Below are 12,753 nucleotides of genomic sequence, written 5' to 3' on the forward strand. Positions count from 1 at the left end.
TGGTCACTTTGAGCAACATAGCAACAGGCGCAAAAGCAGGTACGTACATGCCAAACCACTACGTCATTGAGCAAGTTTTCCTCATGGTGCCCGGAACGGATCGAGCCACCGAGGGTTGGACTCAGCGTAGCAGAGATACACGTCCGTCCATCGAAGAATCAGAGGCCGGACCCCGGGAGGTACCTCTAGGAGGCGGGATCTGCCAGTCCGCCGGCCACCTGGGCCTGGCGTCTCGCCTGGTCTGTTTCACCATGGATATCTAGTCCAGCCCTGTCGATAGAGTACGACCATGAGCCAGCCTTCCACGGCCGCCAAGCGAAACAGAGCACAGAATATCTGGAAACTCGCTTTATTTTTGCCATCCTGCTCAAGACGGTGACGCGTCATGCAGTCGAGAACATATTCACAAAAGTGACTGAGAAGCCTTCTCCATCCTCAGCAACCGTTTCTCTCTTCTTTCCTCAGTTTCTCTTTACCATAATTTCAGACATATGGCCCAGAGCCGCGTTCCAATGGGTTCGACATCACAAGGCACCACCAGCAGCTCCGATCGGCTATCCTAGACCGGTCCGCCGAGCCCGAGCCCGAGCCTGCGCCAGCGCACCAGCTCCCCTGTCTCGAGACCAGGAGATCTTTGATCACGCTTAGCGAATCCAACGGCTCAAGTCCCGAGGACATGGACGAGAAAACGCCTACGACGACTCCAAATCGCCAAGAGGTTCCCAAGGGTGCCTCTCATCGCTTTAGCAAACGCACCAAGAAGTGGCTGCTCGTCCTGCTTTCCCTTGCTGCCATGTTCTCCCCGCTGGCGAGCAGCATATATTTCCCTTCGACAAAGGCTATCGCTACTGTACGTCCCACCTCACATGCCAACCTGCACGCATGCGCCAGGGCGAAGGCTAACGTGTTGCAAAGGACCTCCATGTCAGCATAGATAAAGTGCACCTGAGTATCACCATCTTCATGTACCTGCAAGGCATCGCTCCCAGCTTTTGGGCGCCCCTTGCCGACGCCAGAGGGCGACGAGTCACTTTCATTGGCACCTTTATCGTCTTCTTGGTGGCCAACATCGGCTTAGCCACTTCGAATGACTATGCCAGCCTGATGGGATGGCGCGCGGTCCAAGCCATAGGAAGCGCTGCAACCATACCTATAGGTACGTAGCGTCATGGGCAAAACCACTCATGGATAGGTGCACTGACGCTGACCGTCGTCTGTCTGTAGGTTCGGGTGCGATCAACGATGTTACCTCACGAGCCGAAATCGGTGGCTACATCGGGCTCTTCAGTGGCAGTAAGTAATGTCTTCCAGCCTTTCGAATATAGTTCCCGCAGGTTAACACCGATGTAGTGCGGCAGTTCGGTCAGGCCTTTGGTCCCGTCATTGGCGCTCTCCTCACGCAATGGCTGCGATGGCATGCTATCTTCTGGGCACTCTTGATCATGGGATCTATCACATTGGTCGCCATCGTCTTCTTCTTGCCAGAAACGCTACGCTCCATCGCTGGCGGCGGTAGCGTCCCGCTGCGAGGCATTCACAAGCCACTTTGGTACTCGATAAAAGGCCAGCCTTATGTCGATGATAACAGTACACGCCCCGAGATGAAGCCGATCAACATGTACAAACTGGTGTTGGAGCCGGTCAAGATGCTGCGTGAGAAGGATGTTCTCCTTAACCTGCTTTTCGGATCCGCTTCATACACCATCCACTCCATGGTGACAGCATCCGCCACGGCGATGCTCAAAGACAATTTTGGCCTGAGCCAACTGCAGGTGGCTGCCGCTTTTCTGGCCAATGGCGCAGGCATTGTACTAGGATCTACCGTCACCGGAGAGGTGCTGGATCGGCTGTACAAGCGATACGAGGCGGAATATCGTCACACTCATGAGATCCCCGAAGCGGTATCTCTGAAGACGAAGCTGCTGAAGGACTTCCCCTTGGAGCACGCGCGCCTCCTGCCTACCTGCTACGTCACGCCCGTCTTCATCGTGAGCGTCTGCCTGTACGGCTACTCGATCCTGCTCAAGAGCCTGCCGTTGGTATTGGTGCTCCAGTTCATCACCTCCTTCTGCGCCATGTCGGTCCTTGCGGCCAACACGACCATCATGCTCGATATGTTCCCCAAGGCTGCGGCGAGCGCGACGGCAGTCAACAACCTCGTGCGCTGCCTCATTGGTGCCACCGGTGTCGCTGTCGTGCAGCACGCCATCGACGGCATCGGCTACGGCCCCACGTTTCTGGTGTTCGGTCTCATCACGCTCTTGATGACGCCCCTGTTGGCGCTGGAGTGGTTCTGTGGCCCAGGCTGGAGGGCACAGCGGATGGAACGGGAGCAGGCTGAAGAGGAGAAGCAGCAACGAACGCAATCGGCATGCTGATTGATGTCTCCGCTGTTGATGTGCAGGATCTTCCAAACTTTATAATGTCTTCTTTTGAATCGAGGCTTTTGAGGAGTGACGTGCCTGTTGCACATTTTCTAGTGGCGGCTGACTTGGTGCCGGATCAAAGCAAAGAAAGAGCTCGCATGGCTGGCGCTGGGCGTCAAAAGATTGGGGATGACTGATGAATTTTTTGTCAGCGTGAACTTAACATATGATACCTATCATGTTTATAATTATTTAGACTTGACTCCAGAGCTAATACATCTACTGTTTAATGCTTAGGCTAGCCATTGCATTGCTCCTTGGACCATGTGTGTACTTGCTTGCCTGTGGAAACCCAGGATGTATAGTTTGAGTATATACCATCGTTAATTATCCTGTCATGCCCGCCATTGCTAAAATGCGTATTTAAGCATGTCGTCTGCCAAACCTGTTTGAGGATGGTCACCAAATACAGGTACAATCTCGGCTTTGGATGCTCCCAAGTCTTTTTAATTCCGAGAACTATATAAGAGCTTACATTGACACAGGTCGATGGCTAGTCTGGGCTACTGTCTGTAATCAATCCGGCGTCCCGATCACGTGCTGACATGAATAGGGGGCGGAAGCAATGATACACCTGGCGCAGCTTGGCTGTTGGTTCTATCTATGACCCTTGCTCATACCTGACAAGGGAAACCCCGGTTTCCTCTAGTCTAGGGAACTACTAGATCGTGGCAGCATGGGTTCGGCCGCGGTGTGATATGTATAGAAATGGCATGCAGAGAAAGCCGACCAGTGACATGCACTCTCTTCCTAATGAAACAACAATCGGTTTACGACGGCCTAGGCACTCAAATTATTCGGGATTTGTAAGCCATGTGCCAAGGCCTATCTCCAGGAAATTCCCCGCGTCACCCCTCAATATCACCAGCATGCGCCTCTCGCATGCATGGGTAACGTCCCACGCCATGCCGACCCCCTGTCGCGTCACATAGACTGCAGGCCGAGAGAACCAACAGCCAACACGCCTTTCCTCTTCGCACACTCTCTTTCTTTTCCTCTTTCTATTTTGAGATGCGCCACATCGAGCCCAAACGTGTCCGCTCAGGTACTGAAGACCAAAATGGACAGCAACTCGTGGGTACCGGCTGCTTGGTAAATGCCGATTTGCAATGGCCATCTTCGGCCCGGGGTTTGATGGTTTGCAGGCCCACCCGTTTAAGCCCGTCCAAGATGGTTGGTTGGCTCGTTTCTGTTCCAGTAAATTGGGCATTCAGGCAAATTGCAATTGGTGCGATAGCACAAGAAGCTGGGCAACGAATGAGGACACAAAAAACATCAATTTCCCTTTTCTCCAATATGTTCATTGTCAAGAATCTGTCTCGGTCCGCTTCCATTCCTTTGGAACCCAACACGAGCCGCTATGCACAGTCGTCTCGGGATGCTTGTCGCAACAGCGTAAGGCTCTTATCCCATCTGCTTGCTGCACTGCACGGCAGCGTGCCACCCTCCCACCCATGGGGACTCTTCCTGGAACCTAGGGTCATTCTCAACCGAGAGTCTTCGATGAAACCCCCCCTTGCACCGTCAGCTTAGGAGCAAGAGCAAGCGAGTGAGCCTATTTGCCCCGCGTTTGGAGACGGAAAGATCATCGTCGCCTTCTCCTTCTCTTCCCCACCCACATAGCTCGAGGCCAAGGAAGGTCCCTTTTCTTTTCTTTTCTGTCCCTTACCCCAAGAATTGAATATTACATACCCAGCGGCAGCAACAGGGTCCACATACCACATCTTCCCATCCACCTGTTTGTTCATTGCATCATCGAGTGGGTGGTCGATTCAGTATCCATGGCGCGAGGCGGCGTAGGCGGAGGAGCAGGAAAAGGTGGGATGAACTTCAACAAAGCTCGCACATCATATTCGGACAATTCCATGGCTTCCGCATCTGGTAACGGATATGCAGTAAGTCCCGTTGCATTCCAGTTTCCTCGTCTCTTTTTTACCCCTCTTCTCTGCCTACCTAAGCGAGCGGCTGGGTAACTAACGCGACCTTCCTACCAGGAAAGCCAGTTATCGAAATCGCCTGGGTCGGTTGTCTCCAGCGATTATTGGCCTCCTTCCGTGAACGAGGACGGCAGCGATTCGGATGAGGTGCCTAGTGCGCCTCGGATCGGCAAACGAAGGTAAAGCAGCACGCGCCCATTTGTCACATATCAGTCTTTTTCTACTTCTTTTCCGATGAGATGAGAGCCCGTCCGCAAATGGCTGATCGTGGGCCTCCTAGGAGTTCGGGCCGCAGAGCCAATATCATCCGGAATATTATCAGCGCCGTTGGCCAGTCCACCCCGGAAGCTACCATTATATACCCGGGTTACTACCAAGAGACCTTTCCAGACGACCAAGCAGTTAGTCACATTCTCCTCCAGCATCTGTAATTCTGTCTGTATATGTTGGGCTGATGATTCTTCCTCTTTCATAATAGCGGCAAAGATATATAAACGGTGGGCGCGTTACCCCTTTCTGACAAAGGGCCCAAGTATTTCGAGAATATTGACTCGTCTGCAGCTTTGCAGCACCGCGCCATCACTGAAGTATGGGATGGGAAACTTCAACTATGCCCCTTTCCCAAGCCAGCGAGAGTGCTTGATGTGGGTACAGCCAGTGGGCTCTGGGCTCTGGTCAGTATCCCTACTTACATCATACTTATCGAGAGTATAGTCTCTATTCTAACTCGAAGCAGGAGTTCGGCAAGTGCACCCCTTCCTTGTCACCACCACAGGCTTTCGTTTCTTCACTAACATTGCTTGGGATACATTTGATCAGGTACTAAGAACCCAGCTTGCCATGTCCTGGGCATCGACGTGGAACCTGTGGTGCCGCCCTTCACGCTCCCCAACTGCGCTTTCGAGACCGTGGATATAACGAAACCATGGCCTTTCGAGAGCAAGTTCGACTATATCCACGCACGGGGCGTGCCAGACTTCCCGCCGGACACGAGAGAGGCCGTCTACGACTCCATGTGGAATCATCTTAGCCCCGGGGGCTGGATAGAATGCACGAACTGGGTGATGCGGCTCGAATCCGCCGACCGATCCACACAAGGGACACGCTGCGAGCAATGGTTTCATGCCATTGAGAGAGGTAATTAAACTTCAAAACAACCTGTGCCTCATGATACTGGAAGCTGACCACGCCAGGGCAGGTGTGAGTGCGATGGGAGGCTCCTTATCCTTTCCTCTCGAATGGAAGCGACTCATGACGGCACGCGGTTGCAAAAACCTCCAAATTCGGAAATACCCAGTCCCTCTGAACGCATGGCCGCCCAGCGAGCGGCTGCAGAAGATCGGGTCCATGATGACGGAAAACACCCTCTCCGTGGTCGATATGGTTACCGGTCCCGTACTCGAAGGGGCTTTGAGGTGGTCGAAAGAGGATTGCGATGCCATCATAGGCGACTTTCACAAGGAATTGCCGGACACGACTTACCACCCGTTTATTATACTGTACGTTTCTTCTTCGGGTACGATTTGCAAGGGGAAACGATAACTGACGATGCAAATCAGTATGACTACGTACGGACAGAAGCCGTTCTGATGTAGATTGTTGAAAACAACATGAATCTAAGGGAGGCACCTGTGGCTAGGGGGCAAATACCAACGTCGGCAGATATCAGATAGAACAGTTTTCACTAGCCATGAACTTGAAATTGATATTTCACTCGCCGTGGGCCCACGGTCTTCAAGGAAGGACAGGATCACCAAGGCTTTGATTCTCTTCCCGACTTACTAGAAGTGGCCCCCAACCCTAATCCTGATCCTTGGAACACGGCCTGGACACTATCACCAGAGGCTCTTCACTTTCAGACTAACAACTTGGAACTCAGCAGACAATAACCAATCGCCACCGCGCCCCGGAGTGCTAAATCCCATAAACATCGTCTTAAAATCACTCAAGTAATCCTCTAGATTGGATTTACGACGTGGTGAAAAATAATATGCGAGCTACCCCTATTCGATATTTGGTGGTGGTCAGGATCGCAGAATAGGGGTAGCTCGTATATTTATTGGCGACCGCACGTTTGGATCTGTGTGAACTCCATAAAACCTCAACCCATCCCAGAAACCACCCCTTACTCTACATAGTAACATGATCTCACAAATGTAGTTACCCTGGCTAGACGATGACATCCTCACTCGTCACCTTCTTGGCCTCAAGTACTTGAAAGGCCTAGAAGTTACAGTCCTCAATATGCCGGTCGCAAATATGAGTCCATGCCATCGAACAACATATTCCACTGCGGCAGACCAAGCTCTGGGGCAACATAAAAAAAATTGGTCTAGATTTAGTCCCAGCCCGCGTAGCCAGTATCCACGGCTATCATGTCGCTGCTCCCTGCGCCACCTCGGTGGAGATCCGTACCATCACCCAGGATGGATAGGATGCCTTGGCTGAGTTACAGAGAGTCGAGGCTTCGGGATGAACCGAATTCAGCCGGGCCCTCTTCAATGTTGATGCGATTCTCGAGGGCGCTCATACGTGACGATCCACGAGGCGAAACGTCAGTCGCGGCAAGGCCAGGCACTGCCATCGAAGCCTCCGCCCTTATTGTTGCTGCTGTTTCTGCTGCTGAATTTCCCCTTCGTCTGCAGTGATTGTGTTGTCTTGGTGGGACTCTGAGTAGAGACCTCAGTTTCCGGGTATTCGATTCGATGTATTCTCTAGCCGTAGCCGACTCCCTCTTCGATACTTCCAGCATTTCGCAGGCAGAAGATACCTATACCTTTCGGGAACTACCCTGCGGCGAACTTTTGTCGAACGAGACGTCGGTGGCGAGGATGACGGCCGCCAGGAAGACCTGCTGAGTAACGAGGCAATAGAGGGAGGGCCGAAGCCCACTTGGGCATCCTGTATTATCCAGTTTGAAAGTACCTTGTTAATAAAACCAACCGACCCAGCCATAGTCGTTCTAGGGCTAACTAACATGATCGCCGTAGCTCCAGCACGGTTTGAGCCGAATGGGTGCAAGTCCTGTGAGAGAAGGAGCATTTCGGGTCTGTCAAGCCCTCTAAGTGAAATGGTCGATGGGGCCTGCAAAGGTGCGTGTGGAAGCTGAAATGCAGCTGTGCCCATTGCCAAACAATGTACGGCCTGTCGCGGCAGATGTCCTGGCTCTGTTGGATACTTGCTGCGTCGGGGCGGAAGTTGATCGGCAGCTGCTGGAAGAATTTCTGGAACTTGGCGTGCAGCGATAGAACCATGTCGTACTTGGTCGTCTGGCTTTCGAGAACGATCGATGGAAGTGTGTCGACAGCTTCCTGGCAGAGTTCGACGAGTCGAATACGATGTATGAAGTAGGACATTGAAGTGGGCACAAAGGCGTATCATCGGGCACTATTCTTCCCGCCGTTGTCATACGTCACGCAGCGGTTTTCGACCAGGCGGGGTCTGGCCGTCGGCTTGGCGAGCTGTGGAAGCAGTTTCGATGGCTTTATATATCCAATCATGATGTCCAGGCTGTTGGGACAGGTTGGATTTGAAGCCGCGCTTAAGTGAGCCGTCCTTCCTATCGGGATTGGCATGGTCGTTGGCGTCCTGTGCTGTGGAAGGCCCCTGCCCACGAAGGCTGAAGTCGAGAAGAAATTGCAATTTTTGCAACCGACGGTTCGAACTCCTGCAGGGAGATGAGCCTTTCGGATGTCGAAAAGGGCAATACGCAGTTCACTCAAGGCGTAGAGCCGTCTAAGCTGGACGGCACGCGGGCTGAGCCCACATCAGTACAAACACCAGGGGATACGATCAACTCAAGCAAACGACCTATCGCGTGCCGAATTACGGTGGAAACACCTCCTTTGCAGTCTTCATGCCTGGATGACATGCAACTGCTTCCAAAAAGAAAAAGAAAAAATTGTCAACAAGTACTTGGTTGTTCAAGCCGCATGTTGGGGGACAGCCATGTAGAAATCAGTGTTGCAGGAACGGCAATAGTAGGATAACAGGCGAAAATCACAGAATGGAATAACCACATGTGCAGTGAAGTTTCTTGGGGAGGTTTACAAGTCTGTGTTCTAATGTTGTGAATTCCATCATTGATTATGTAATATGCACTGTAGACAAGTAGGAGGAAGTGCAACCATCAATGTAACCCGCCTGCGATCCTGCCTCCTTCTCCTTGATCGCCCATTCCATAATAGTCAAGTCCCAATGCCAAAAGCAGAGTCCCAGGGACCAAATCCTTCCAAACCATATAAGTCCCAAAGGCTCAATTGTACAGGGTATCGGCGTTGCAAATTGCAAAGCGTTGTAATCCAAAAGAGAAAAGCCGAAAAGAGTGCCGTCCATAGTCGTTTCCAGACTCAAAAGCAAAATTTGTGCTGCTGCCTGCTGTAATATTCCAAAACGGAAGGGTGCCGCCTGCCCCAAAAGATTTCAATATTTCTTTCGTATGATTCGTGGCTCATTCCCTTGATTGTGGTTTTTTTGAAGAAGCAAGGATGAGGAGAAAGTAGTTGTACAGTGGACAGGTGTGTGTGTGTGTGTGTGTGTGTGTGCAAGCCCATGTGAAAGAAAGCACCCTCTCGGTTGGTGGTTTCCTTCAGGCAGAGGGTTGTAGTTGCAGTTCTGGGCCCGCCAACGTTGGTTGAGATAACCACTCGAAAAGGCAACATTGTACTCGTACTGGGCTGACCGTGAATTATTGAAGTCGAAGTTTGTAAAGTGCCACGTTGTTGTGAAGATGTTGCTGCCCTTTTGGGGGCGTCTAGAAGCCAGGAGCCCTCCAAGTATACTTGCGGGCTCGGCAGTCGAACGTGTAGAGGTAGCGGTCCCCAAAACGACCATGGAGGATAACCGGGTCATCTGTGGTCTCCTTGAGCTTTTGGATGCGGGTAAACATTTTGTGGTTCTCCCAGATGGTGCCGCCGAGGTTAAAGTCGTACAGCGAGACACAATGGAGGCCGATCCACGTGCTGCAAATGTTTCGCTGGGCGTCTCGTATATGGTGGTAGACATAGACGCCCTTGTCGTTGTCGTGGATGGAGTGTATGCGTTGGAAGGGGAGCTGTCGAATGCTGTAACGAGGCTGTGGTCCTTGGGCCTCGGGGACGACAACGGGAACTCCGTGGCGTGTCACTTGGACCTGGGGCCTGTCAGGATTCTCCAATGGCCGTGTTTGAATGATCAGGCGAACATTGCTTCGCTCCTGGCGAAGATGCTCCTCTCGTAGATGTTGGGCTCTGTTCTCGGGTGCCCAGGCCCCGACCAGGCGGATACGGGGACGAGATGGCTGTTGACGTCTCGGAGCTAGGCGGGTGTTACGGCGAGCTTCGCTAGCAGAGATACCGAGTTCTTGTGCAGCCCGGGTAGCAGCAACCCGGGAAGCACGAGAGCGAAGGTTGTAGCGACCAGAAGACATCTTGAAAACGATTGAGAAGTTTCTGGTGAGATGGGCAAGTGGTTTAGAGAACAGGCTGATGACGGTGGGTCGTCAAAATAGTGATTCAAGTGCACACAGGAACCCTTTGAAAGGAGAGGCCGGTGTGAACTATAGAGAGAATTGGCAGATCGTGTTGAGAGTAGGTGTACTCTGTGGGTGAGATAGTTGTTGCAAGTATACAGCAAGTATAGAGCAGTAGATATGGCCTCGGAAGAGTGGTGGAGTATTGGGATCTCAAGAATTGAATTGTCTCAGGGGAAAGTGATGTTTGGCATTCAGGGAGAAGAGGAATTACCGGGTGGAAGAGCAGTTCCCTTTTATAGGTGAAATGGGAATTGCATGAGTAAACCTCGTGATTCGGGGAAAGCAAACAAAGTTGCGAACCGTACTTTGAAAGAATTTTGCTGCCTGGTCAGAAGAGCAATAGAAGTGGCAGTGAATGGAAGAGCACTGTGTTTTGCAACTGACTTACTGCCCGGCGGCAGCATCGTAGGCAGGGCAGGGCATCATAACAAGGACTCTCCACATGGTGCAGTTATCATTGCTCGGATAAGCTTTTTAACGTTTTCAAGATACGCGGATGAGGACAGTTATTTGTGGGAAAGTGGTGTCGATAAATGGCTTTCAAGAGTAACGAGATGTCCTTGGGTGTTCAGTGTAGAAATCTACTATATTGCCCAGTGTAGGGGACGGTTATCATCTACTGATGCTAATCTATATGGTGCTAGCTTGCCCGCGTAGTATCACTTCGTTAGTTGGGATATACAGAAGGTAGCTAAACTGTCCGTAATGTGTGTGAATATGTGCTACACGGATTCAACGGTGGCAGCGGAGATGGCTCAACGTGTAGTTGCTCAAATTTGCTCAATCGCTTCCAAAGTTGCTGCGCCACTCGAAAAAAAATGAAGAAGGGACACCGGCCGTTGAGCCTTCAAGACTTGGTAGAACGAAACTCTATGATGATTGCCCAACGGCCTTGCCCACATCCAGATCAATCGACGGCATATGGGGTGTGATGAAGAGCACAACGTGCTATATGTAGCCAGATAAATACCAAACAAGAGCTTTACCGAAGGCCAATTGGAAGCATTGGTTGTTGAGATTCAATAAGCAAGTATGTTGTAGCCCATTTGACCGAATACCCAACTATATATTGGAAATAAAGAAATAGAAAGACTTGTAGGTCCTCGCATGGAGCAGGCTCATGGTGACTCAAGGCACTACCATCAGTTTTCTTCTTTGCTGTCTTTTATAATTCAGGCAATACCTAACTACGACGCGGTCACGGTTGCCAGCGAGCAAAACCGAGTGCAAAGCCTTGGATCACGGCAATTGATGGAGGTCAATCCGTCCGTTGGGTCTTATACGAGAATGTATACCGGCGGGTATGATGGTGCATTTCAGTCAATTCCGTACGTATGTTTCCAAATTCCAAGTAAATCCATGGTCACACAAATCCCCCCTTTCAAGCCTTGCTCTCACCGCTCTTGGCGCCCTCGGCAGCTTTGTCCTCGGGGAGAAGTTCAAGCTGACGCTGTTGACGCAGTGGCGCTCGTCTGTGGGCGTGGAGTAGCCCTCTCCCTTGAATACATGACCAAGATGACCACCACAGTTGGAGCAGACAATCTCAGTCCTGGTCATGCCAAGGGTGCTGTCCTCGTGGCGAGTTACAGCACCCGGGATGCTGTCAAAGTACGCAGGCCAGCCACAACCCGACTTGAACTTGTGGTTGGCCTTGTAGAGTGGAGCTTCGCATCCAGCACATGTGTAGACTCCAGACTCTGAGAAGAACTTGTCATATTTGCCCGAGAAGGGGGCTTCGGTGCCCTTTTCTCTCAGAATACGGAATTGTTCTGGATGCAGTGTAAGCACAGGGGCGGCGGATAGGGCATTTTGGCCGGGTGCAAAACGTACCTTTGTTGAGGACTGCGCGCCACTCGTCGTCATTCCTCTGATCGGGGTACGACATCTTGCTGGAGGCAGAACTTGACGAGCCGAACAAACTACCGAGAAAGGGGATGGTGGGCATAGACTTCAGAGGTCGTGCGCTAGCGTGAAGTGCCTGCCGGTGGGCTGTGGCACTGGTTCGAGTGAAAGTGGAAAAGGTGTAGAACGTTCGAAGCAAACTGGAGAAGGGCGGCAAGCGCATAACACAGTTGATGGTGGTAGGCTGCTGAAAAGGATCAATGGACTGACTGACTGGGCGTCAGGGCAGGAGATATATATCGGCTTTTTGGTATGTTCAATAAGTTGATTCTAGCAAGTATTCAATGGCGCTTAGGAGGAGTAGGATTGATGATATTTGGAATCAATTGTCGTCGTACCGTCCGTGACAAATACCGACAGGCCTATCGTCAATGGCGTCACTCATCATGTCAGCAATGACCCCTCCAAAGCTCCCAGCCACTATTCCACAGCCACGTCCACCGACTAAGAGCTACCTAAACGTTCCTTCTGTCCCACCTTTTCGGAGTGCAGCCAAAGTACGTGTAAAAGCCACCCACCTGCATGCATACATGTATTCAATCAAGCACTGGGCGTTGATGGAAGGCCGGATCATTGTTTACAACCATCTCCGAAACCAATGCATGGAGGATTGGGCGTCAAAGCAGTGCCCAGCGGCAGCACATCTTGAGGAGGCATGGCTGGCTGTATGGATCCCCGACCTAATATTATGGGTAGCTAGCTCTATCATACCGTGGTTTTGGCTTTAGGGAGGGACGAGCTTTCGGAATTTGCTAGGGAGTAGGCTACTCAAGTATCCGGAGCTAGGCTAGCAAATAATGCGACACCTCAGAAGAACAAGCCACATCAATCCATCCATCCAGACCAAGACATGTCCACTTTATAGCATACTACTGCTAACAACAACGACAACTACTACCGCGAGCCCCCCTTTGTGACTATCGGTGGACAAGTAGGTTCCAGCAACCACAGCCCCCCCAGGCAACAGCAGCAGCTC

The 12,753-nt window shown here is 51.6% G+C and overlaps 5 protein-coding genes across 5 annotated transcripts; 2 read left to right on the top strand and 3 right to left on the bottom strand.

The window, feature by feature from the left end:
* Positions 1-47: 47 nt before the first annotated feature.
* On the top strand, positions 48-2,378 carry PG986_012266 (MFS general substrate transporter; the record flags this gene model as incomplete). Its single annotated transcript, XM_066848488.1, has 5 exons — positions 48-179; positions 488-850; positions 916-1,156; positions 1,225-1,293; positions 1,351-2,378. 5 exons carry the CDS (start codon positions 48-50, stop codon positions 2,376-2,378), a joined length of 1,833 nt encoding a protein of 610 aa, XP_066695184.1.
* A 1,829-nt stretch (positions 2,379-4,207) lies between these two features.
* PG986_012267 (S-adenosyl-L-methionine-dependent methyltransferase) lies at positions 4,208-5,953 on the top strand (the record flags this gene model as incomplete). Its single annotated transcript, XM_066848489.1, has 6 exons — positions 4,208-4,321; positions 4,421-4,542; positions 5,018-5,037; positions 5,183-5,500; positions 5,562-5,862; positions 5,923-5,953. 6 exons carry the CDS (start codon positions 4,208-4,210, stop codon positions 5,951-5,953), a joined length of 906 nt encoding a protein of 301 aa, XP_066695185.1.
* Positions 5,954-6,812: 859 nt separating this feature from the next.
* On the bottom strand, positions 6,813-7,719 carry PG986_012268 (uncharacterized protein; the record flags this gene model as incomplete). The annotated part of the gene is made up of 4 exons (XM_066848490.1): positions 6,813-7,002; positions 7,154-7,264; positions 7,341-7,412; positions 7,505-7,719. The coding sequence occupies 4 exons, from the start codon at positions 7,717-7,719 to the stop codon at positions 6,813-6,815; spliced, it is 588 nt and encodes a 195-aa protein (XP_066695186.1).
* A 1,397-nt stretch (positions 7,720-9,116) lies between these two features.
* On the bottom strand, positions 9,117-9,770 carry PG986_012269 (uncharacterized protein; the record flags this gene model as incomplete). The annotated part of the gene is made up of 1 exon (XM_066848491.1): positions 9,117-9,770. The coding sequence occupies one exon, from the start codon at positions 9,768-9,770 to the stop codon at positions 9,117-9,119; it is 654 nt and encodes a 217-aa protein (XP_066695187.1).
* Positions 9,771-11,273: 1,503 nt separating this feature from the next.
* On the bottom strand, positions 11,274-12,165 carry PG986_012270 (uncharacterized protein; the record flags this gene model as incomplete). The annotated part of the gene is made up of 3 exons (XM_066848492.1): positions 11,274-11,644; positions 11,706-11,986; positions 12,116-12,165. Coding segments are annotated over 3 exons (702 nt in total), but the record flags the coding sequence as incomplete, so codon positions are not given.
* Between the last annotated feature and the right edge of the window lie 588 nt (positions 12,166-12,753).

Source organism: Apiospora aurea (genome assembly GCF_038362705.1).
Source record: "Apiospora aurea strain CBS 24483 chromosome Unknown utg000008l_segment0_segment0, whole genome shotgun sequence".
Lineage (NCBI taxonomy): Eukaryota > Fungi > Ascomycota > Sordariomycetes > Amphisphaeriales > Apiosporaceae > Apiospora > Apiospora aurea.